Here is a 24,899-nt window from a genome sequence, read left to right on the forward strand (position 1 = left end):
CCTCAGTCTAATTACCATACCAGCATGCCCTGATGTCCAACTGTGACGTGGAAGTTTGTGTGTGTGTGTGTGTGTGTGTGTTTCTACTATTTTGGGAAAGAGAACTTTTTGTTTAAGATTTTAGGTTTAGAATGAAGTTAAAGTTTGTGTAGGGAGCTATGGGAGGCAGTACGTCAATGAGTGTCCTCACAATAATAAAAATCGCAAGTGCGTGTGTGTGTGTTTTTCCTGGGAGCTGTGTCAGCACCATCTTTGCGTTCCAGTCACTGCTGTATGACTTCGCAGGCTGACTGTGTTATCATGCTGCAGCAAAAACACCACAGCATCACTGCACTTGCAATGCGAACTATGCCTCTGTCACATATAGGTATGCGGTTGTGTCATTTGTTTATGATTCTTCTTTATTTTGAGAAGCGTAAGAGGAACTTGGACTTGACAAGGATGCAAACACTAAAAAGTCAAAGCCTTATTTCCCCTCTGCGGCTTCTAATTGCATAACTAAACCATTTTAGCATGCCGAGTACCCCACGATGGTCAAGATGCATTAGAGGACAGAGGGGGAGCAGCAGATGGAGGGAGGAGAAAATGAGACAAAGAGGGAGGCATGTGGAGAATCCATCAGCGCTCTGTGCCGAGACACGACGCCAGCAAATTTAGCATCTGCTTTCACAGGCACCTCAGATCCTCACAAACACAATCTGAGGCTTATGTAGCCACACGTCTAGCTGTGAGTTTTCTATCGAGTCAGAGTTGCCCCTGGACGCATGTATCAAAGACCACATCTTAAACTAAAATACACTTCATGGCGGTTTCTTCTGAAGGAAACACTAGGATCAGACGCTGTGAGTCATCGTTACTCAACAAACACACAATCTGTCGGAGTTTGCACAGATTCAGAATCATTTCATCGTAGCAAAACAAAAGAAAAACTCTCCAGCTTACATGCACATACTGTGTTTGCTGATACACAAAAACACAGCTTATATGTAAAAAATCGTAATTATACTGCCAAAAAATAGACAGATTTAAGGGCTTTAACACAAAGAGCATGGGAGAAAGTATCAGAGAGTGGTGGATAAACTGCAGCCAACTGTGTGTATAAGCAGACAGGTCTGTTCTACCACTGCACACTTTGCATCTTTAGATATAATTTAACTACTCAGTATCATCGGAAGAGCCTAAGCTTAATTTTTTCAATCGATAATTTTGAAACAAATTATCGACAGATCCCTATGGAGTTTGGTTTTATTCTGACAATCTCCCTGTGTTCTTTAGGTGTTTAAAATGTTGTATATGTATAAATGTTGTCCTGTCAGACTTCACCCTACTGGTACTAAGGGGTCTTTGGGGTAGAAATAACCAAAATAAAGTTGAGGGTGTAGATGAGGCAGACATGCTGGTGACAGCTTGATGGTAAATTAGATCCAAGGAGCTCCAAGTACAAGTGAAAGTAAACGAGTGTGGCAGCAGTGTCATTAGGTAGGCTTTGGTTTCATCCATTGCATCCCTTCAGTCCACTGAGGGTTGCTGAGGAGTGACAGGGGGCAGTCGGAGAAACTTCAAGGATGCTAAAGAGTTTAGATTCCGGAGCGGCCATCTGTCAAGTTTGTTGTTATTTGTGCTCTTCGATTTAAAAACCCTCCACTGATGTATGCCTGAGGCGACCGAGTGGAAAAACCCTGCAGAAGGCTCGCCCTCTTGAACACAAGGCTGCAACTGACAACTGCGTGAAGTGGCTGCTGCTGACCGCCAAATAGATGCTTGCATCCCGACTTGAGGGATACTTGGCATTCTACACTTCGCTGATGATTTATGAAGGGAGGCCTATGGGGGGGTGGGGGGGGGACAAGTCATTTCACATTGGGTAAGTTTCCGAGTCAGCTCACACTGATGTTAGTAATGTATGAACATCCCACTGATACTTCTGCTGTAGCAGTAAGTGTCCCCTCAACACAAACCTATAATGGAATATTTAATTTAGTTTAAATATCTTTTCTATGGAAGGTTAATGAACCCCTTACTTACTGGTTACACCTTAAAAGAGTATACAAACCTATATAAAAAGTCAAATAAATATATGTAAGTTGGAATGTGCTGATATGTTGTTGTTGGTTTTACCGGAGAAACACTGGGTAACTCAGGAATGGCATTACACTGGGAGTTGTTCAGGTGATGAGTGTGGATGACTCAGAATCACCTGCTGGGTTTGGATGTTCTGTGCACGCACACACACACACACATCATGAAATAACAGCAGTGCCTGCATACAGTAGGATACAATGCCAGTGTGGTTACCCTCCCTTGCTGCTCACACAAAGGATGTTTGCTATTTTTCCACCACATCCTAAATTTAGCATTTACTTGTAATTTCAGATGTGACAGTTCTTTGCAGAAACTGTAGTATTTTTCACCACCGCTTAAAGTCAAAGAGAATATTTATTAAGAGCGTTATCAGGGAAATAAAGTGGAGCAGTTGCATCCTCCTCTTTCGGTCGGGAGGTTTTGAGGTGATTTGTTTTGTCTTGAAAAAGTACCAAAAAAATATAGAAGATACAGAAAAGCTAGCATGAGATTGTTGCTAACAATTTACTTCCTTTGTCTTGTGATAGATGTTGCCCTGGCACATATACGTCCAGTCCAGCTGGAAATTATTATTGTATGTAATTACCCTCATATCGAGTGAATGCTCTTCCTACTATCAAATATTGATAAAAGGGCATTTCTCAGCAACTACCCTGAACATTAAATAAAGTACCTATAAAAGAAACCTAAATATATATTTTCTGATACGTACAACATGTTGACTAATAAGATCTATAATACTGTCCTTGAGGAGACAAAAAGAAAATCAATCCTTTTTTCCACATGACGTAGTATGACAGAACTGTCCATGGTGCTGAACATGGCCTTTTGTTCTGACCTGGGCTGATCGCCCAGTAATGGAAGAGACGGTTCGAAAAATATGTGACCATCAGTCTGGAGCCTGCACAGACCTTATTTCACGTATGAATCTGCCCAACATGTGTGTGTCCGTTCACCGACCTGCCCGCCTCGCCATCTCAGCCCCGAGACGCCACGGCGCGAATCACAGAGCGGGGCCATTACTCTCAACGACCGATCCTTTCTAAATAACTTCATAAATATTCCATGCTCAAAGAGGAGAGTCAGAAAAAGTCATGGTTGGCGCCTCATTGACGCAGATTCCATTAAGCCCTGTGTTTCGGCAGGAACACGGTGGTATAATTAATCTTTTAGGATCTAAAGCAGGGCAACAACAAGTGCAGGAGCGGGAGAGAGAAACAGAAAGGTTATGAATTAATGGAAGAAGGGGAGCGGAGAGAGTGACACCTGGATAGTGGCATGAATTATGTAGGATCTGGCAGCGCTGACAGATGATTCAACCAAACAAGCTGCCTTACCTCTGTCCTCCAGAGCAAATCTGCATAGAAATATTTCAACAATGAAACGTCTGAAAGCGGGGAAGATGAATTAGAATGGGAGGGAATCGGTTGACCCGAAAGTGCAACTGTCACTGCAATGCTTGCCTGTTGTTTGTGAAAAAGTCAAATGCTCTTTGTATTGCGGTTTAACGGTGACAAATTCATGAGAAAGAAAGCTGCAGCATCAAAAAGCACGAGCAACGAGTACAAGTATGAGATGGAAAGGTGTTCTTTAGACCAGCAGAGAGTAAATAAAAGCCCTGAACGAAAAAATGAGGAGTGAGAAAAATAAGGCAAGAAGAGCTTGAGGTGATGAGATGGGAGAAGAAAAGGCAACTTCAGCCTCCCGAGGGAAACCGACCATTCCTTGGTGTTTTAACCTCATGATAAAACAAGCAGAGAGTGTCTGGACCCTGCCGGAGCCAAGCTGACATTTCACATCGAGCAAATGAGCCACCAAGACATCCCCGCCGTCACAATTAATCCGCTGTCTCTTTCTTCTGCCCTTGTGCACAGAGGGGTGTGAAGCAGAGATTGGAAAAATGTGAGAGAAAAAAAGCAAGAGAAGAAGAAGCGGCTGAAATTAAATCTTCTTTTCTGCACCAGGGGTTTTTGGATTGGATTTATAGACACGAAATTTTAAAGACAACCATTACTTTTAAATGGAGAATTACATTGCTCTGGTGATCTTATTGGCTCTGATGAAGTTTTCTGGAGCAGCTCTGGTTCTTGTTTTTTCTCAGCACTATAAAAGATTTAGTGGGTAGCCTACATCTCCACTGACAGCTGTATTACCTTGTTCTTACAGGCTATGTATATGTCCTGCTTCGCTGAGACCTATGTGCAGTATCCAGGGTTATACATGAGGAGTAAGATGATGTCAGACGATGTGTAAACAAACAAAACGAAATAGTGTGAAACCAAGCTAGCGGGAGGCTCTGACCACAGGAGGTATGTGAAGATTTAAATTAGTGTTAGATTGTGTCACAAGGCTAAAAAAGGTGTTATTATATTTACGTGGTTATGCCGTGGTGCTACTATGATGTTGCATCGCTTTAAATGTGAGTGCTGCAAGGAATTGTGGGGCAGCAGCTTCTCCTTTCCTAATGGTCCAGTGTTTCATGTACTAAAGGAGATAATTCTGGATCATTGCACTCAGTTAGAAACTTTTCTAAAATAGACAAATTGGATATTCAAGTGCATCCTATGACTCATCCTCAAAGGTTCAGAATGATGAACTGACAGACCGACCAACATTTCCATCCAAAGAAAACACGCACATCGAAAAGAAACATTGACACAGAAAAATTCCGTCGCTCTTCTTTTACTCCTTGTGATTGGCTCAGTCAGACGTGTTTTCCCCACAGTGTGAGAACCGGTGCACTCGAGAAAAATAACCGGCTGGAAATGTCATTGTTCCATGTCAAGTTATTGGCAAAATAATGTACCCCAGTTTCTAATATTACTCCGACTCAAATACCACGCTATCCAAACCGATAAAACATTACGGAGGCACAGACAGCCACTCCAACATCCTCATTAGTGTCAGGTGTTTCATTGTTTCTCTGTGGAAAGGTCAACGCGAATAATGACAGTCGGTGCAGAGCTCAGACTCATTTCTCTCCCAGCCTTCCTCTGGGAAATGCACACTCATGCCCCTTGCATCAAGCATGCGTGCAAACACACACACGGCCCCATGCTTCCCTCTAATGACCAGCCGCTACCCACGAAGCATTTACAGCACCTGCCAGGCCCATGTTACATTCCTCCTCCTCATACATTCATTAGTGTGCGTTAATATACACAGGGCTAATGGGGTGTGTATGAAAATGCACTTAGCCCTCGACAAGAGAAGACGCAGTGCAGATTACGACTACTCTGGGACACATGAGGATAAGATGCAGATAATGCTCTGTGAGTGTGAGTTTGTGCAAATATTTACTAGGGTCGGGACAAAGACAGATGGGAACATGAGGATTTGGGACAACATCAGTATGTGAGTGTGTGTGTGTGTGTGTGTGTGTGTGTGTATAAATATATATATATATCAAACTATATATCTCAAAATGTCTTTCCTCTCCCCAGTTTCCTCCAAGGGAATTCGTTTTATTCCCCTTACATCTATTTTCTCTTGTGGCGTGCCCACAGAAGACCTACTTATGTTTACGGGAATCCTGTCACGTCTGAAGCAGATGTAGCTGCCCTTACTGTGGCAGCAGACAGCATCTATGGGCAGATAGGTCAGATGCTGCAGCGTATAGGTTCACCTTACCAATTCTTATCTGTTCTTCCGTTTTACAAATGCACACATAAACAGTATAACACGTCATTAATATTAATAGTAGCCACAGTCTCCGGGGCTGACAGACACGGTAAAGAGGACATTATACAACCACTGGGAAACGAGAGGCCCAGAGCTACGAGTCAAGGTCACCACCATAATACAACCCCAGCTTTCAGGCCTGCAGGGAAATATTAGCGCCCTAACATAAAAGTATCTTCAACAGTGTAAAAATATTTGCAAAAATAAAGTAGAGTAGAAAATGGGGAGCAGATTTTCTTAGGTAGGGTTGCACATTCAGATCCTTTGATTCAGTTTACTAAAAACACCCAGTCTCCCAGAAACAATCTCATTCATAATGATTCCCAGGCATTCATCCCAGGGATTTAGCTCTATTGCATAAGCTTTCAACTACATGCTGAGGAAAAGCCACAGAGATACAGACGTTTTCCCTGTTTTGGGACAGTTATGGTCGCTATCAGCTTATTGACATGAATGAGGTCAGGGGACATATCAAAACACTAAAGGAATAAAAAGCAATATTAATCTGTTAAGAGCGAAGGTCAAGAGGGCGTGTGCAGTGATTCATATTTGTATAAAAACTAATGAGATCCACGGGATCAAAGCCCTGAGGCACAAGAAGATGCTCACACAAACACTTAGAACCAGTATAAACCAGGTCACTGAGGCTACATCCATTCAACTACGTTTTCGTTTAAAAATGGTGTTAAGAAACTAAAATGATTTCCACATCTGTTTTAATCCCTGTCCATACTAACACATCTGAAAACACATATCACGTGACAATAGACGTAAACTGGGCCGTTAGCAGGGACAACAGGGTCAGAAACACTTGTAAGTAATTATCCATGTTGTGTTCTACACTGGTAGCTGAAGCTGAAGAAGATTGTTTTCATCCGCAAGGGGGTCATGTGACAGGAGTCTGACGAATCAGGGAAGGCTACGTGGTGACCTAGAAGACCAAACCAGCAAGAGGTTGTAACTAGCTTTTCCAGTCATCCCCCTTTCTGCCCGTCCAGACTAACCCCAGTGCAGGGCTTTTCAAACTTAAATGGGGCCAGCAGTGTTTCCAAAGCTTGGAGTAGAGTGGTTAGGGTGAGCATACGTAGCAGGGATGATGCTTTTTGAAACAAAAACATAGTAATGTGAATGTAGCATGAAAGAAGTCAAGCAAAGAACACACTGTTTGTGTGTGTGTGTGTGTGTGTGTGTTTTAAATTAGGTCGTTTAACACCACCGGAGACATGACCTGTCTCCTCACCTGAACTAAGACCCTCCACGCATCCACCCCAGTTTTTCTAGGTCAGAGCCATTTTGTCAGGTAACAATGTTACGCTAACTAAACACTGCACACAGCATCTTTCCACTTAAAACTAAATATCTGTGTCCATTTGTTTTTGCTGAGTGTGAGCTGAGAATTTGATTAGGACGGAGGGGGAGCCGGAGGCATTTTGCATTAGAGCAAAGTCTGGCAGAGATAAGAGAATATTAAAAAAAGGAGAGTCACATTATAATATGCTTGGAAATGTTTAAAAAATATGACTGCACCTTCTTATCTTGTATTTATACTGAGGCCGGGACTCTAAGGTCAAACACAGAGGAGACAATCCGGGTGGATTTCTTTAAATATTATTCAAAGACCGAAAACAGAAGTGGACACTGTTCTCCAAACAAAGTCCAACACTGCAATTTCCAAACAAGAGTGGAGATCCCTATAATGTGACTGAATCTAAATCATCTGTGGAGAAAACAGACACAGGCAGAGGAAAAGGGCAAGTGGGTTTAAAAGTGTGCTAAACATGCCCTCTCCCTCGCTTCGGGTCAATTCGGAGTGGAAGCGGGCAGAGCTTCTCTGTCTCTGTGCAGCACGCCCCCCAGAGGCAATATATTAGTCTGAGAGGGGCTAAATGGATTGTGGTGCATCACTGAATAATGAACTCCCAGCAGCACAATTACTGAGCATAATGGTTGCTTTCATCTTAGTGGGAAGGGGAGGATGTGTATGCAAAAGGCAAACAATCTATACGCACATGCTCAAGTACATACATTCATCTCTGTGGGTAAAGCAGCGTTTCTCCAACTGTCAAATGAGTGAAGTAAGACACAGAAGAGACATCATCTGCTGTTGACTGAAGGTGGAGGGGGTCTGGGTGCTAATGTCCACTTACGGAGCTCGCCCACTTTGAGAATCTCACACAGCATCTTCGTCAGCTCGATGCTGCTGCGGCCGAACGGACACTCGTGCTTGTCTTCTCGGCTGCTGTTCTCCAGGACGATCTAACAACACAAAGAATCAATGAGTCAGGACGAGGTACATCAGGAGCACATCTGCTCAGGGGTAAATTAATAGTCTAAGAATGTGGTGTTCACTTCTTACACTAGAATAAACAGCATTTTGAAGAATTTCCAGACTCTGAATATTATTTCCAACAGGCAAAAACCTGTTTTGTGAGGCCATCGTTACTGTGACCGTTGACCACCCAAATCTAATAAGTTAATCTGTGAGTCTAAGTTTGTGCCAAATTTGGAAAAGGACTCTTTTGAGGAGTTTTAAGATAACATATTCACAAGGTAAGGTCACACTGACACTGACCTTAACCTTTGATGACCAAATTCTAATCAAAACATTCTTGAGTCCAACTGAATGTTTGGACCAAATTTGAAGAAATTCCCTCAGTGTGTTCTGCTTTTACATTTGCATTCTTGTAAAAACTTCACTGGTTTACAAGGTCATTTTGCCCTCAACAATTCCATTATGGCTGATTCTATTAGTCATTATCTGACCTTATCTGACCCTCACGGCTATCTGATTGGAAGGCAAAACACATCAATGAAATCTCTACAGCGAATGAAATCAGCCTAATTATGTAGAAGTCTGCAGCGCTCCCTAAATGAGGCTATCACGGTCCCAATCCTTCTCGCCAGTGACAGTTTAATTTGGGAAAAAGGAGGCTCTGCTTTCTCCCTCTGGTCGGCTGAGTCGGCTCCGCTTAAACATCTCTTTTCTCAGGTCCGGAGACAGAGTTACTCACCAGCATAATGCCAGAGCGCACAAACAGACACACAGTCATTATCAATCTTGGCCCTGTGTAGTTTTACTGGGGAACATGACGTGTGAGGTATCGATGAATGGGAAGACTGTGGCGAGTCTGGATTGAACTTTCAAATCATCGGTTACTTTCTTCCTGGGTAAAAAGAATGGATATAAACCAGCAACCACTTCTATATTAATAAATGATGTGTTCTTATCTGCAGTTGGTGGGAGCGGGGGTAATATAATAACAACAATAATAATAACAAAAACGAAATTTGAATGACTTTGTATGATTATTAACAATTGTAACACGTGTAGTGTCTTTATAGTACCTTATATACATATGTAAACGGGTTGACACATCACTAATGACAGTTAAGACTGACTAGCGATTGGTCGAGCATGCTACCATGGATCTATCCCTGGTGTGAAGGATATTTTGGTTTCACTTCGAGATGGCGGGAGGAAGTGGAGACATGTCGTCCATCTTTATGTTTAGTCTATGCTTATATCCTATTAAAGACAGCAGTTGAGTTCATCACAAGTCTATTAACCAAAGCAATCCTGCTGACTGTCAGTGTAAAAATGACTGACTGACATTGGAAGGAATTAAATCAGTTCTATTGTCTGGGCTGAGCAGCCTCATGAAATTCCATTTTCTGTGAAAGAAAATTTGTGTTTGAGCCAAAAACTAGACACAAGCGAAGGAGCCGGAGGGAAGGAAGTTTGTGAGGAGGCGGAGGTGACGAGGAGAAATGATAAAAAATGGCGGGGCATTGTGTGTGTCAGAGTGTGTGTTGGTGGGACTACATGGGGCATAACCGTACAAGAAAGTGTGCGAGCATTCTTACCCTGATGTAGGCGTCCTGGTGATGTCTGGCAAAGTACAGCATGTTATCCAGAGCCAGCATGCCTGGAGGGATCTGGGTGAAGTCCACAGCTGGATTCACATGGTTCTGAGAGAGAGACAGAGAGAGACAGACGGGGGAGACGTTCACTTGAACACAATACTACAATATCTTTCTTTTTAATGCTTTGTTCTTTTGGGAGTCATCGGAAGAACATGCTCTTTTTTTCCTCATCCGTCATCGGAGTGAAACATGCGTTTGATTTTATTTTCATAAAAATGATTGAATTTTGAAACAAGTTTATTATTATTATAGTCAGAGAATTGTGGAGGGTATTGTATATGATTTATAGCTCTCACACACACACACACGCGCACACACACACACTTAAATATACTATGGTATATACAGATACAGACTGCATACATTGTCCTTATTCCACCTTCGGTTAACAGCATGGATATATTTTTGCACACACATCACTCTGAGGAGGATCTTGAGAGTAAAAGGTGAGACGGGATGTTGAAAAGGAAAAGTGTGAGGAAGAGGAGGAAGAGGAGGGAGCAGAGGATGAAAAGAGGACTGGAGGATCTGGCTCATCAGTTTTGTAACTCTGCCTGACATGCAGCTGACTTGGAGGCTCCAAACGGAAACAGACCAATACCCTCACTCTCATATGGACCCATGAAAGATATTCCAGCGTGTGTAGCAGTCCCCACTTAAAACACCTGAAGGAAAATCAATTATTTTCGCAGTGATAAGGTCTTTCTGGATGATTACAAATTATGGCTTGCAGATGCGTGTATATACACTGTGTTCATGTGTGTGTGTGTGTGCGCTGTCTAGCATGAAAAGCAGGCTAAGGAGGACTTTAGGGTTTTAGGGTTTTTCTCTACACTGGTGGAGACAAAGCCGTCCAATTGTCCTTATCTTGGCTGAACACTCTGCAGTGGGAGTGTGCAGGGAAGAGCCCTGAGACAAATGTGAGCTCACACCAAGCCAGTTTAGTTGTTATGCTACAGTTAGACCAATAAGATACGCACACAGTTCCCTATGGTCCCCACAACATGAGTAATACCACACACAAACACATGCACGCACACGCACACACAAACTTCCACATTTTAAAGTGAGGGACAATTATGTCCAATTATCCGTCTCCCTTGTGGTCAGACACTTTGTTTTCATTGCTGATCTCCCTCTTGAGTCCAGTGTATGTATGTGTGTTCGGTATCAGTAGTTTGAGGTTTTCAAAAACACAAACTTACAATAAAGCCGAGCTTCTTGTAGTCGCGGGTGTACATGGACTTGCGCTTCTCGATGCTGCCACTGTTGTTGGGCTCACACTCCACGTCGAAGGCAATTCTCCGCAGCTCAAAGATGATGTCCCTCTGAGCCTGCACACACAGAGGAGAATATTAAAGTGATGCTCATAACTCGATCCGTCTTCTCATCCTGTCTACAGGTTGTAAATTAAGGAATCAGTCTCATCTCCACTGTCTGGGATCTTGCAGTGCCCAAGGCTGCCTGGCCAGCAGCCATGTCTCTCAACTGTTTACATTCCTTGGCCAAACCTATAGTAAGGTTTTTTATTTCTTTGAAATCTGGCCGGATCAGGCCCAAACCGCCCACAAGCTGTTGAATAAAAGATGAATGATTTTTTACTCTTGCAGCTGTAGCATGCCCGCCTGTCCTGCTGGGGGATCCCTCTGTGAGAAACACTTTCTCTTTTTGGAAATTGTTCCTCTTATACCTGCAGGGACTGAGTTTTTTTGCAATAAAGTTACTTGTGCTGTGTTGGCTGTACTAGGCTGGACAAACGTGTCCTGACTACTTATTATTCTGACATTCTTACTTTTGATTTGAAAAGTCTGCTGGTATTCTAGATTTCTCTTAGTGGTAACAATAAACAACAGTAAATTGATCCTAATAACAAAAAATATGGATGTAGAGAAAGCCTGATATACCTCTATTGTACCCCATCTACTGATATATAATATATATACACTGCTACTGACATTTTGTGGAGCTCGATATATTTATTGGTTTGCCGATATAATATAATGAGAAAAGTACAAAAGCTTTACTTTATGTGCATTTCTGTAAAAATATTACCAATAAAGATTACTTCATTTTCTATATATTTCATACACAGTGTTGTAAATATCTATTGTGTATTCATATGAGCTTCCATGGCAGAATTCAATCTACCATATCTGTGAAATTACATTCCCCTCTTTACCCTTCCAGCACGCCCTCATTTATCCACCCCAACTTGTGTCTGCCCTGTTCCCAGTCCCCACCTGGTCCTGGGGATCCATCTTTGTCATCATGCGGTCCTCCAGCAGGTTGAAGGTGAGCACCTGCAGCACATACAGCTGGTGGGCCATCTCATCGTTGATGGGCGTGGGGCTCCGGATCACGTTCTGCACGGTGTGAAGGACAAAGAGAGGAGGGGAGAGGAGGCGGGACGGGAGAATGTAAGACAGAGGTTTCGGATGTGCAAAGAAAAGGTGAAGGAGAGAGGACGGGTTTTAAGGTCGGAGAGGCGAGACGTGGATTTTGGAGGAAGACGGTGAGAGATAACGAAGAAGAATAAGAGGATTTGGGAGTGAATAATGAGGATTAGGAAGCCCAAGTCAGAAGAAGGCAGAAGAGAGGGAGACATGAGATTTAACACGAGGGAGAGGATGAAGGAGGGAAAAGAGAGCAGGTGTGAGAAAGAGAGAACAGGAGATAATAAGCAGGGAGGTGAGACAGAGGCAGGAGTGGCAGGTTTCATTTTGCTCTCTGATATCACACTGGTGCAGAAGCATAAAACCAGAGGTAGGGAGACAAAGACAAACACAGAGAGACATAGAGATGAAGAGACGAAGATAAAAAAGATAGAGGGACAAAGAGAGTGAGACAGAGGGAGGGACAAACAGAAAGAGACATCGATAAACAAAGAGAGAGACGGACAGAGACAAAGATAAACAGAGAGAGAGGGACAAAGATAGCAAGACAGACAAACAGAGAGACAGAGACAAAAATAATCACAGGGAGAGACAGACAGAGAGACGAAGACAAATAGAGAGACAGACAGAGAGACAAAGGATAACACAGGGAGAGACAGACAGACAGACAGACACAAACACAGAGACAGACAGAGAGACAAAGGATAACACAGGGAGAGATAGACAGACACAAACACAGAGACAGACAGAGAGACAAAGGATAACACAGGGAGAGATAGACAGACACAAACACAGAGACAGACGGGGAGAGGCATGGTTCCGACCAGGTATGAACATCCGTCCTGAGATATTGGATTAGAAGTGGTTCCCACAAATAAGGGCTGAGTGATTGGATCTCAGGCGAATTTAGGTACTCAGGGCTGATCATCACGGATGTTGATACCAGGTCTGAAAGGCATCAGAAAGAACAACAGACTTACACCGGAGAGGAAGAGAAGTAATTACACTTACACTGAGAATGATGGAGCGCAGCTGTTTCTGGGCAAGAATATGGGCCATCTCCTATTGAGGGAGAAAGAAAAGGGAAAGAAAAGAATACAAATTCACATATTGATAAATAAATATACAATTATTTAGCTGGAGAGTGAGAGGGGGGGGGTGTGGTGAGAAACAACAATATATCAGCAATAAATGTAATTTCTGGGGTTCTCTATGTTAAAAAAAAAAAAGATATGGGCGCAAAAACAAAAATAAAGTAGTCACGGCACACGGCTGAGTCTGCAGTGACAGGTCATGAAATAATAAGGAAGCCATCCCAAAGGAGAACTTAATCTTAAAAAGGGGGAGGGGGGGGGGGTACTTAATGCATTAACTACATCTACAGTGCAAACTACAAAGTGTGCTTATCAAGGGTGCACTTACTGTCAGGGGACAATTTAGGATGTCCACAATGTGCTCATCAAACTACCATATCGTGTGCAGTGAGGAAACAAAGTCAGAGACAGAGAGACAGAGAGGGTGAGTGAATGAATGTGGAAAAAAGGACTAAACGACACTGACAGGAGGTAAAAAAAGAACAAAAACTAGTATTTGTCAGCGGTGCAGCTTTTGGAAGGGAGGAGGGTGGGGGTGAAGGGGCAACCGAGTCAGCAGAAAAGTGAGAGAGTGGGGGACCATAATAATAGCTGAAACGACGTGAATTCCGGTATTTTTTCAGTACTATGTTTATATACGTGCGTGTGTACATTTTATGGTACTTTCAGAAATCCGACCAGTACATGGCCTTTGCTGGCAGCCAGGACATGATGGCGGTAACTGCGATGTAATCTTACGGGGGAACTTTAACAAAAGCCCTGCACTTGAGAAAGAAATTGTTCACCTGTCACATAAAACAACCTGATAAAGTTGAATCCAGCCAACCTCATGAATCTGATCTGACCTCTGTCAAATTGCTAATTTCGCAGTGTGTGTTCAATTTGTATGCAGTTGTGCATTGTCGCTTATTTCTGCCTACCATGTCCTTGCAGCTTTGTATGCTGCATGAGACCAATACTGTGGGTTGGCCCATTCATTATTAATGCCGAGGCACATCCCTGGACCCGACGGTGCCGAGGCAAGAAATCATGTGATTAGCTACAGGGCATGTGACATCGGTGAGGGAGCGGCAGAGAGAGAGAGAGAGAGGAAGGGGAGATGAGGAGGAATGAGAGCATGTTGGAGCTAAAAGATCACTTCTGCAGAGGGGAGAGGAAAGAAAGATGAGTGGTGCTTTTATCGGTACTTCACTGCTAGATGTTACAGTTGCACTGCACTGCGAGTGTGTTACAGACACACACATAAACACACACACATAGTAGGTACTCTGTAACAGTACAAAACGCTGATGATAAAGTGAAGTACAGCTCGCTGCATCATGAACTGACACACACAGTCCGTATAGTGTGAGAATGATGCGTGTGCACACGGGGGTCTCACCTGTCTCTTCTCCTCAGGAGCTTTGAGGAACAGAGCGTTGATGACAGCGATGGTGTAGGTCTGTATGTCCTGATCAGTCCTGTAATTAAACAGCAGCACAATTAGGAGAATTCATTACGAAAACAAGCAATCAATTATTGTCGGCACAAGTTGTTTCCAATGCACTCATCCCTCCCTGTGCGAGTGACGCTGATAAATTACAATAAGTGAATCAACTTCACGCAGTCCACCGATCCACCCTCTTACCCCTGAAGGTGTGGGATGAGCTGTCCGATGGTGATCTCCTGCGCCACCTTGTGGTACAGGTCCTGACTGTTGAGCACCATGGACTCCAGGATGGCCAGGGAGCGCTGCAGCACGGCCGTGTCCATCGCCGACTTGTTCACGTAGCCGGCAATCTGCAGAAGGGACGGTGCAGGGGAGATGAAAGTGGGACGGCAGAGAGGTCTGAATCATTTATCAGCAGTAATGCTTTGGAGACACAGAGATGTGATAGTACAACAGGGGACAGATAAAATACTTTGGGAGCCTGGAAAAGCACATTATAAGTACATTTTGGATTTGTGTTTGTAGCATGTTCTGCAATCTGATGGAATAACGAGTCTGGGTAATAAAACAATATCAATTATCATCGCAATATGGACTTCATCAATATAAATGATACAGACTATTTATCGTGATAACTATCGATAGCTCCAAATATGAACATTTTAATCGTGATATATTGTTTGGCCTCATCCTGCAGCCCTAGGGGGAAACCATACAAAGCTAAACAAAGTCAACTGCAATGGGTTATGTGTTGTGCATTATTAATTTGAGATAATATGACTGCAAGAGCTCCATTTAGCTGATGGGTAGTAAAGAACACTTCAATTGTGTTAATATACTGCCGATGCCTCTATTGTCAGTTATACACCGATGTAACGATTACACACGTCCACACCTTGTAATGTCACTTGACCAGGGAGCTTTTATTATAGACGGCGTCAAAACCAACATGTGTGTGTGTGTGTTAAATCAATAACTTCCAGCCAATAAAGTGTAATCTAACAGCAGCATTATGTCAGTTTCGAACCCCTGTTACTGAATGAGTCATTTCCCTGGCTGACCTTCTTGATGAAGGCCACAGAGAACGTGTCCCAGGAGACGATGCCATGGTCCATCAGCTCCACAAAGGCCGTCAGAGTGAAGGACAGCAGGTCGCCAAAACTACGAGACGACACAGGGACACACACAAACCATAGGAAACTTCTCTGTAGCAGATGGCCTGGAGCGGTGTATAGCAGCAAAGCCCAGATGGCCGGGAACATAACGAGGAGCGAGCGATCAGCGAGAGACAAAGACAGAGGTGGTGGAGGAGAGGAAGAGGAGAGAGGACGAAAACAACAGAAGTTCAATGCTGCGACCGGGCTCGCTGAAGAGAAAGAAAGCCAAACAGACAGGGAGAGAGCAAGAAATTTGGAGGGGAGAAGGTTTGCGATGCAGCGCAGACAGACTGTCCTCGTGGAAACAGCAGGGGCCTGCAGGGGGCCAGCAGGAGCCGGGCAGCACAGGGTGGCGTTCAATCAGGACCAGAAAGCTACATTATAGAATGAAGTCATGCAGTTACACAAATACAGGGAGAAATAAATCACGCCGCAGGGAGTCGCAGGAGGCCAAAGCAGGGAACGCATTATTAAATGTCTGTTACATCCAAGACATATTACAGCAGGAAGTACTTAATGAAAAATGGAGGAACCGTCATCAAATGTAAAAACTTTTTCACTGGCAGACAGGTTGTGTTAAAAACAATCTAAAAATACAAGTTATTCAAGCTGACGTGTTGAAAACTGCTCCGTTAATGCAAGTTTGTCAAATGACTTGACGGATTGGTTTTACAACACTGACACCTACTGCTCAAACTTGGAATTGCAGAACTGTGTTTTCAACTTGTGCTGAAGTGTGTATGGGTTCGAGATTGTTTTAGTTAAATTGTATAACTTGCTATAATCTAACCACAATAAAAAATTTAAGACAAAAACTGTGCATCTTAAAAAAAATATCCAAACTTAAGTGGGACTTAATCAATTGATGCATTTTACCACTAACACTGTAACATCTTCTTGAACGTGACCTAGCATTGCCACATATGGATCGACAGAGAGCATCATGGGTAAGTGTGCCGCTTGGGAGGTGATTAGTTAACATTCAAATGGACAATTAGTAACCGACAGCTGAGGGACGAAGAGGCTTCTGCAGATGGCACTGGGCACTGAGGTGACACACTGGGGTTAAACTACTGGACTCTACATGAAAGAGCAGAACACTGATATTAGTGGATAGATCATTAAAGGCAGACGGAGAAAAGAAAACCTGGCTCACAGTGAGCCCCAGAGACAAATCCCCTCAACCCCCGAGCACCGCGATGTAAAGAAAACCAAGATTTATTTCACGGTAAGCATTGACTTACACTAGAAGTCATGCTCACATTAACTTTTACTTGCAAAAACAACATTTCATCGACTTCAATGAGTTTTCTTAATTTAGTGTTTTTAGTTTTTTTTTAAATCAATAAATCTTAGTATTCTATCAGTTTAGTCGGATAGTAAAGAGGTCGACTGATTCTGTTGCCCCAAAACCACATGCAAAAAAAAAAAAAAAAAGTGCCAAACAGATTCTGGCATTGGAGCCTTTAAGTGGCTGTGGTATACACGTAGAAATAATTTCCCATAAGGTAGTGGGGCCAAAGTCTTAATCATGCAGACTCGGTCAGCAGGTTAGGAAGAGCAGAGAGGCAATGACGTTACCCGGCCGGAGGGTTGGGGTATGGGGGGGTTGGGGAGCCTTACCATGGCTTCATTATCTTCTGTAGTTTCTGATAGCGCCTGAAAAGATTCGAGAAACTTTGGCGTCACAGTTGGGAAACAAAACAACCGACCACCTTTAGGTGTCAGCAAAGAGCAGGGAACAACACACATCACAGCCAGTTGACAAGGTAAAGAATCTGGCATCATAAATGAATAATTTCTTAGTGTACAAATAAGACACAAGTTCGATTTACTTTCAAGGGTTGAGCTATCGTGGTTATTATTATTATAATTTTTTCAGGCAAATTAATTGGCTTTTTGTTATTATACATTTCTTTTTCACATTACATTTTTTTATCTTTATATTTTTTAACTTAATGTTTGATTTTATGTTGAATTTTATTTTCCTTGTGTTAACAGACTAGATGGGTGCAGAGTACTTTTGATGGGTGGGTGGACGGGATGTATGATTACATATATACAATTGATTTTTTTTTGGCAGAGTGGGGATTGAACCCCCAACCTTCATGTTGGAGAACGACCACTCTACCTACTAGGCACACTAACTGTCCAAGTAAAAGTACTTTTAAACCTGCTTGTATTTAACAAGTATTATACAGGCAAGATATATATGCTTATACATATACTTTAGAGCCCATTAGTAATTGGCAATTCTATATAATTATTATATTGATATATTATTCTATACATATATAGACATATATCTATATAGAGAATTATATAGAATTTCCAATTAATGAATGGGCTCTAAAGTTTATACAATTATTCATCCTATACATTTAATGCTATTGTGTGAATTTCGGTTCATCAGGCGACCGAAAGTTTACATGAGGCTTTCTTTTAAACACTTTTATTTATCACAATGCTTATTAAAAGACCTAAGTTCAAAATGCCCCATAAAAACATGTTATTAAAACAAATGAATCTCATTTCCCAGTGGCCATTGCAATCTGTAATATATTTATAAAATGTAGTGTCATATTGTTTTTAATTATCCAAAAAAAAAAAAGAAGAAGCTGGTTGAACCTACACGATGCAATCTAAACAGTTGTTCCATATTTTAGTCAATAGAGGGCGGCATCTGCCTCGTAGAGCTGGTGTTGGCAGGAAACGCAGAACTGAGTTCCACATGAATACAGAATCTCTGGCAGAGGGATTGAGTCACAGCGACGCTCTGCCACCGAGAGTCGTCAGCACCGAGCCCCAGGAACAGTTACCGCTCACCAGGTTGGTTGTCAGGTAATCTGTGTGAGTGTGTGTGTACGTGTCAGACACTGATATCTCTATCACACACACACTTGTGCACCTCAGACGGACACACACGTTTAAAATCAACAGCCCTGAATAACCGATGCAAAGGCAATTTACATAAAACCACATTTAATGAAAGAGCCGAGAGCAGAGTCAACACCGGTGCTGCTGGGATGGCTCCTCACTGGGAGATCAAACTGGGTCAAATATCTGCTCATTTCTTACATGCAGAAACGGAGGAAGGGCTTTAATGACTCGCTTCAAAACGGTAGAAGTGAGCGTTATGCTAGAGGTGTCGTCTGATAATACGCAGAAACAGGAGACGTGGTTTCTGCTGAGCAAGATATTTTAAATACCTTCGGGGGGGGGGGGGGGGGGGGGGGCTGTGAAACTTTATAAGAGACGCAGAATAAGACACTGTGCACGTTAAGTCTATCGATGTGTGGCTGTGTGAAGTGTTTTGGGTGTTCTTGCTGACCCCTTGACCTTATGTCAGTGTGTGGTTTCGGAGCCAAGTTGTTATGCAAATGACTTCAATCCATCTTTTCTTTCACTGGGAAGAAGGATGAATAATGAGAATTGCATGAGGCAGAAAACGCGAGCGACCCGGGTGGCTGGCGGCTGCTGCCCTCCCTGCCAGTTTGAACCGTGGGTGTGCATGCGTGTGTGTGTGTGTGTGTGTGTGTGTGTGTGTGTGTGTGTGTGTGTGTGTGTGTGTGTGTGTGTGTGTGTGTGTGTGTGTGTGTGTGTGTGTGTGCGTGTGTGCGTTTTTACACTCTCACAGCAGCTCTCATCTGGGTTAAGCTCTGGCTGGCCGGCACCTTGCATTTACACAGAATGCTCCTGGCACATACACACACACACGCACACACACACACAAAAGGATTCATGCACAAACACACACACACACTTCCCCCTGGCATCATGGCTGAGAAATTCAACCTCAGCGAAAAATGTCCTCGCTGTAACCTTCGGATGAGACGGTCTCACGGGGCCTCCACCCACGTCAACATACAGTCGCGCGCACACACAAACACACACACACACACACACACACACACACACACGCGTGCACAGACACTGAACAGACAGAGACCAGTGCAGAGCTCTCTTCTCAGTTTACTGTAATATCAGTGTCACGGTCAACAAAGAAGACGAGCAGGTTCTTCTCTTTTGGGCCGTGATACTCATGGATGACACCTTTAGTGTGATAGAGGGTTTAAAGGTAGAACTGTGGATCCACTGTAGTTGTGGCACAGACTCATTAAACTGTCCAGTCACATACATTCTACACGGAGACAGACCAATCTGTGGTTGGTTGGGTCAAGCTACTTGTGTTCTATTGGACAAATTGCTCCTGACATATTTCGATAGGAAACGGAATACTTTTTCCTGCCACACTTTATAAGCTAGCTTATTCATTTTTTTAGAGCTAGACAAAAAAAATCTAGCCATTATTGGTGTTCGAATGGGAGTCGCAAATTGCTATGTAAATCTGCAGCGATCTAATGAAAGTCTGACCTTGGTATAAGAAACATGAAGAATATAAGAACATAAAGATGATTAGACTGAACTTCAGAATGCAGAGAGCAACGACAACAGAATATGGTCAAAGCTCAACCTGATCAGTTAAACCTATAATGCACCCGGGTCGTGTAAAGACTCATCACTGTAACAAATCCCTGGTTAATCAGAAAAGGTGGACAACACTGCAGAGATAGAGACGAGAGGAGATGGACGGACAGTTACTTACTCAGTCCCACTCTCCACCATCTGTGTGAGCAGGGAGATGCCGTCCAGGTTGATGAACTCCTGGGCGAAGGTGATGTCACGGGACGCGTTGGCCAGGTCCTTCAGAGACTCCAGCTTGGCGTCCATGCTGGAGGACTGGATCCGCTCATGGAGCTGGACAGCTGTCTGGTACTGGAGAGGAAGGACCTTTATCTTTATCTGTGCATTCACCCTGAACGTCTTTTCATATAAAAGGAAGAGAACTTACAGGAGAGGTGGTCAAGCGCAGGATTGAGCCATTCTTGATGTCATTGCGATTCTGTGGAGGGTTATGAAGATAAAAGCAGAAGTTAGAAAGGACGTTTTTAAGGAACGTATTTGACTCTTCTGGAGAAAAAGCACAAAGGCAAACCTTTTCTGTGATGTAAAAATTTGTTGCGTCAGCGATCTGCAGAGCAAAGTTTTCATGGTTCCCCAAGGACCACCTAAAGGCATTGGATGGGGAGAAAACATTTCATTGCTTCATTTCAACGTCTTCTGTAAAATACAGCTAGCAAGATTAAAGCACAGATAAGAGATGGAGGGTGACTTTTGCAGGAAGTATTATTCTTTAAATAATGAACACAAACACACACCCACACACACACACAGGAAACAGAAAATGCAGACTCACCCTTCACACACTTCTTTAATGATGGCTGAGAGAGGCTTTTTCTGTGGAGAAAGTTAAACCTGCATTTAGTCCAGGGTCCAAAGTCAAGTTCCTAAAACAACAGTCAACTCAAGAGTGAGCTGCGATCATTTTATATTACTGGACTGGCACAATGAGGCACTGTTCTGGGCACTGTTCTGCTAGAGCCGTTATTTATCTTACTGTACAACTGCTGATGTGGAAGCACTGACCGTGTCTGTCGCACCATTTCATTCACTATTACTGTTCGTGGAACGGTTTCTGCATCGGTTACACATATATTCTGTGGTGGAAGCAGAACTTTTGTTTATAGCATTTATATTTATATAGTAATAAATCGTTAATCTTACTCTGCACCACTAAATTAGCTTAGAATTGCAGTTTGTAAGATTCTATGCATCTTACCGTATAAACTATACCTTGCAGTACCACAAGTTGCAGTTTTTTTTCACTTAACAGTATATAGGAAACAAGCTCAGTGTTTAATAACTAAAATTAAATCAAAGGTTTTATGAAATATGTCATTAAATGATCAAATAAGTGGATGAACCAATTTGCCCATTAAATGCCCAACGCTTGATACCGACTGTCTATAACAGTCACATTATGTTGCAGTGTTAATGCATTAATAAAAAGAGTCTGTCAGGAATTCTGGACATACTGCTCCATTTTCCTTCGACACTAAAAATACATCTTGCTTTACAAGTCTGTGCTTTTGCTCGTGTGAAATTCTGAATGAAGGACATTGATATTTTTCTTTAAAGGGACTCTCCTACCTATTTTAAATGTGAAGGTCAGTTTACTCAGACTGAGAATATTCAGGCTGTGAAAACAATGGGAACATGTCTACTGAAACTTTGGAGGAGGATTCCTTATGTGAGGAGGTGAGGAGTTAAGGTGTTAACACATTAGGCCGGATGGGCCTGATGAATGTGTTCTAGTTGCATTACAGGACATAAACAAATGCATTTAAATGCATTTTCGGAGCTAGAACCATGAAAGAGACCAAAGTCAGGATGTCCTGATCTCTGCTGATCCAAACCACTAATCAGGAGTATCCATTTGAAGTATGGTTGTTTTAAAAGTAAAAAAAAACAACTGTTCTTTCACCAGTGTTGCTCCACTCACAGGCTCAGGAGTCTTATCCACAAATCCAGTTTAGAGCCGGACTGAACCCAACAGTCTCTTCATAGCACACAGGCACCGGCATGTGCATAAAACCACACAGTTCTAACCGTGCACATGCACAGACAGCAATTTGGCGAGCATCTGTAACATTGTACAGAGCATTGCGGTTTATATGACGGCTCTCTATCACTACTTTCCTGCAGTCAGAGCAGAAGAGAGAGAGAGAGAAGCTGCTTCAAAGAGCACAAGCTGTGGTGATGAGAATTTACAGAGAGAAGTGATGGTGGCAGGATGGGGGGGGGGGGGGGGGTGTTGTATGACAGGGAGGGAAAGACAGGGGGTGACAAAGAAGGAAGGTGGGCTGATATGAGAACAAAAGAGGGAACAAAAGATGAAACAGTGAAAAATAAATAAAATGACATAAGATGAAAGAAAAGCAACAGCGCAAACAGGGAGAGGAAGAGTGGAGGGGGCAGGAGAGCAGAGAACAAAGAGTGAGAGGAGTGGAGGAAAGTGAGGAACTTTAAAAATGTGTGTATGTATATATAATGTGCGAAACATCAGCTATGAGTTTCAAAAAGGCGCGAAATGGAAGAAATATATATGATATTACTATATATAAGAAAAATATACTGATTCAGCATCACACGCTATCTTACAAACGTTCAAGACCTGAATACCACTTGAAAATCCCGGATTTAACTCTAAATGTTTCATATTTCTTTCTTTCATTTTCATGAGGAAACTATTCATATTCTCATCCCATCAAAGAAACAGTTAAAGCTCTGCAATATCTTAAAAGGATATGAAACCCCTAGTGCCTTGCTCTGAGCCATTCCTCCTCTCATCAAAGCATCATCCACTTTGGACATGTATTATTAATAAACTAATACATTTAAACATGCAGAGCTTTAACTAATAATATAAAAAGCTAATAATCTTTTACCACATGTGCACATTTTTGTTTAAGCTATGATTATTTCTGCTCCCTTAATTCTGCCATTTAATCAGCTAAATTAGATCTAATATGAAAGGGAATAAATTGTAAATATAAGTTGATGTTTTCTGAAAGAAACAAAACGTCTTGCTTCTATTTTACAAGTACAAACCTTTGGTTTATAATGGGGGAAAAAAAGACCCATTTAATTTCTGTTTATGTGTTATCATTATTAATTTTTTTTTTTTAAGATGGTTACTTACTTCTGAATTATGCATATAGAGCCAGATTTGACCAAAGTTCAAACTCTCCTTTAGATGATTCCAATTAAAGACATGTACATCTCTGTACTACAGACAAAGTTAAAATGAGCTGGTAACCACAGTGGAGCATGTATCAGACATAGAGCCAGATATGAACCTCAGGGGGGAGTAATGGACTAATATCAACATGGATAGAAATGTAACCAAGCAATTTTCTGCTAAGTTTGCTTTATCAACGAATCATCTCAAAAGTCGATATGTCAGTGTTGCATTTACATCTCGACCTTCAGTTTGATTCCTGTTTGTTTCTGCTGAAATCCTTATGCTACTTAGAAAATCACACACACACACACACACACACACACACACACACACACACACACACACACACACACACACACACACACACACACACACACACACACACACACACACACACACACACACACACACACACACACACACACACACACACACACACACACACACACACACACACACACACCTCCCCTGTTATTGCATTTCTGACAACCAACAACACTAAAGCGCTTATTGAAATTGTCTGCGCTCGTACCAATTTACACACCACACTGCACAGATCTTGTACTTGTGTGCCTATAAGGCACAGAGGATGTTTGGAAAGAGAGAAATTGGTGTGTGATTTATGCAGATACACAAACACAGAGGGAAACAGCTGCATCTTAACACAACGCGGCAACGAGAAACGCACGCACAAAAATACACACACGGATACCCATATACAAATGGGCACAAGTACACATATACGCAGCTGTCAGCAAACAAGCACACACACACACTTTAATAGTAACAAGTATGCATGTTGCCACACAAATACACCCACACACCCTCGTAAACAAACAAAAAATACACACACAAATTGATATTCTTGCAAACACACACACACACACACACGCTTTCTCTGGGTCTCAAGACAGCGAGAGGAGCCGAAGCCCACTTCCTATCGCATGACTCAGACTGCCATATGCTGCTGCAGGGCCTATTGTACAGAGGAGATGAAGAGGGAGGAGGAGGAGGACGAGGAGGAGGAGGAGGAGATGGTGGTGGTGGGGATTTGACGGCGGAGGACAAGAGGAGGAGGAGGCGCTGGGCAAGTTTCACAGATACAACAAAAGACGGGGAGGAGGATTGAGGGGGGGGGAGAACAAGAGCAAAAGCAAAGAGGCTAGAGGAGGAGGAGGCGACTGATAGGAGAAACAAGAGGAAGACGACAGGAGGATGGGGGGGGAGACAATTAAAGAAGAGCGGAGGAAGGAGAGGAGGAGAGGTGGGTTTAATGAAGTGAAGACATTTTACTATTCAAACGGCAGATAAAGAGGCATTAAATACACAAACTACATCCAGAAGATCTACACTCCAGTGTTTACAGAAAACCCAGAAGCACATGTCCTCTGGTGTTCAGCGTTTCATTCAGTGGTTCATCCATTGAGAAGGGCAATCATGGCTCCAGTTGCCACGGTGACTCATAGCTTGTACAATCATTAGTCCATCCATGAG

At 42.7% G+C, this 24,899-nt stretch overlaps 1 protein-coding gene across 2 annotated transcripts in view; it reads right to left on the reverse strand.

Annotated features, from left to right (window-relative positions):
- The window catches only part of elmo1 (engulfment and cell motility 1 (ced-12 homolog, C. elegans)), a 107,642-nt gene that overhangs the window by 36,964 nt on the left and 45,779 nt on the right, over window positions 1–24,899 (reverse strand). For both annotated transcript variants that reach the window (XM_062409205.1, XM_062409204.1), the window contains exons 3-15: window positions 21,018–21,058; window positions 20,757–20,829; window positions 20,613–20,663; window positions 20,367–20,536; window positions 17,384–17,419; window positions 15,665–15,764; window positions 14,802–14,953; window positions 14,556–14,634; window positions 13,092–13,142; window positions 11,928–12,050; window positions 10,893–11,021; window positions 9,628–9,732; window positions 7,911–8,019 (exon numbers count right to left, since the gene is read on the reverse strand). In XM_062409205.1, the coding sequence (XP_062265189.1) occupies window positions 7,911–8,019; window positions 9,628–9,732; window positions 10,893–11,021; window positions 11,928–12,050; window positions 13,092–13,142; window positions 14,556–14,634; window positions 14,802–14,953; window positions 15,665–15,764; window positions 17,384–17,419; window positions 20,367–20,536; window positions 20,613–20,663; window positions 20,757–20,829; window positions 21,018–21,058 (1,219 nt within the window). The remainder of the gene's footprint in view (window positions 1–7,910; window positions 8,020–9,627; window positions 9,733–10,892; window positions 11,022–11,927; window positions 12,051–13,091; window positions 13,143–14,555; window positions 14,635–14,801; window positions 14,954–15,664; window positions 15,765–17,383; window positions 17,420–20,366; window positions 20,537–20,612; window positions 20,664–20,756; window positions 20,830–21,017; window positions 21,059–24,899) is intronic.

This window comes from Platichthys flesus, chromosome 17 (assembly GCF_949316205.1).
Source record: "Platichthys flesus chromosome 17, fPlaFle2.1, whole genome shotgun sequence".
Taxonomy (NCBI): domain Eukaryota; kingdom Metazoa; phylum Chordata; class Actinopteri; order Pleuronectiformes; family Pleuronectidae; genus Platichthys; species Platichthys flesus.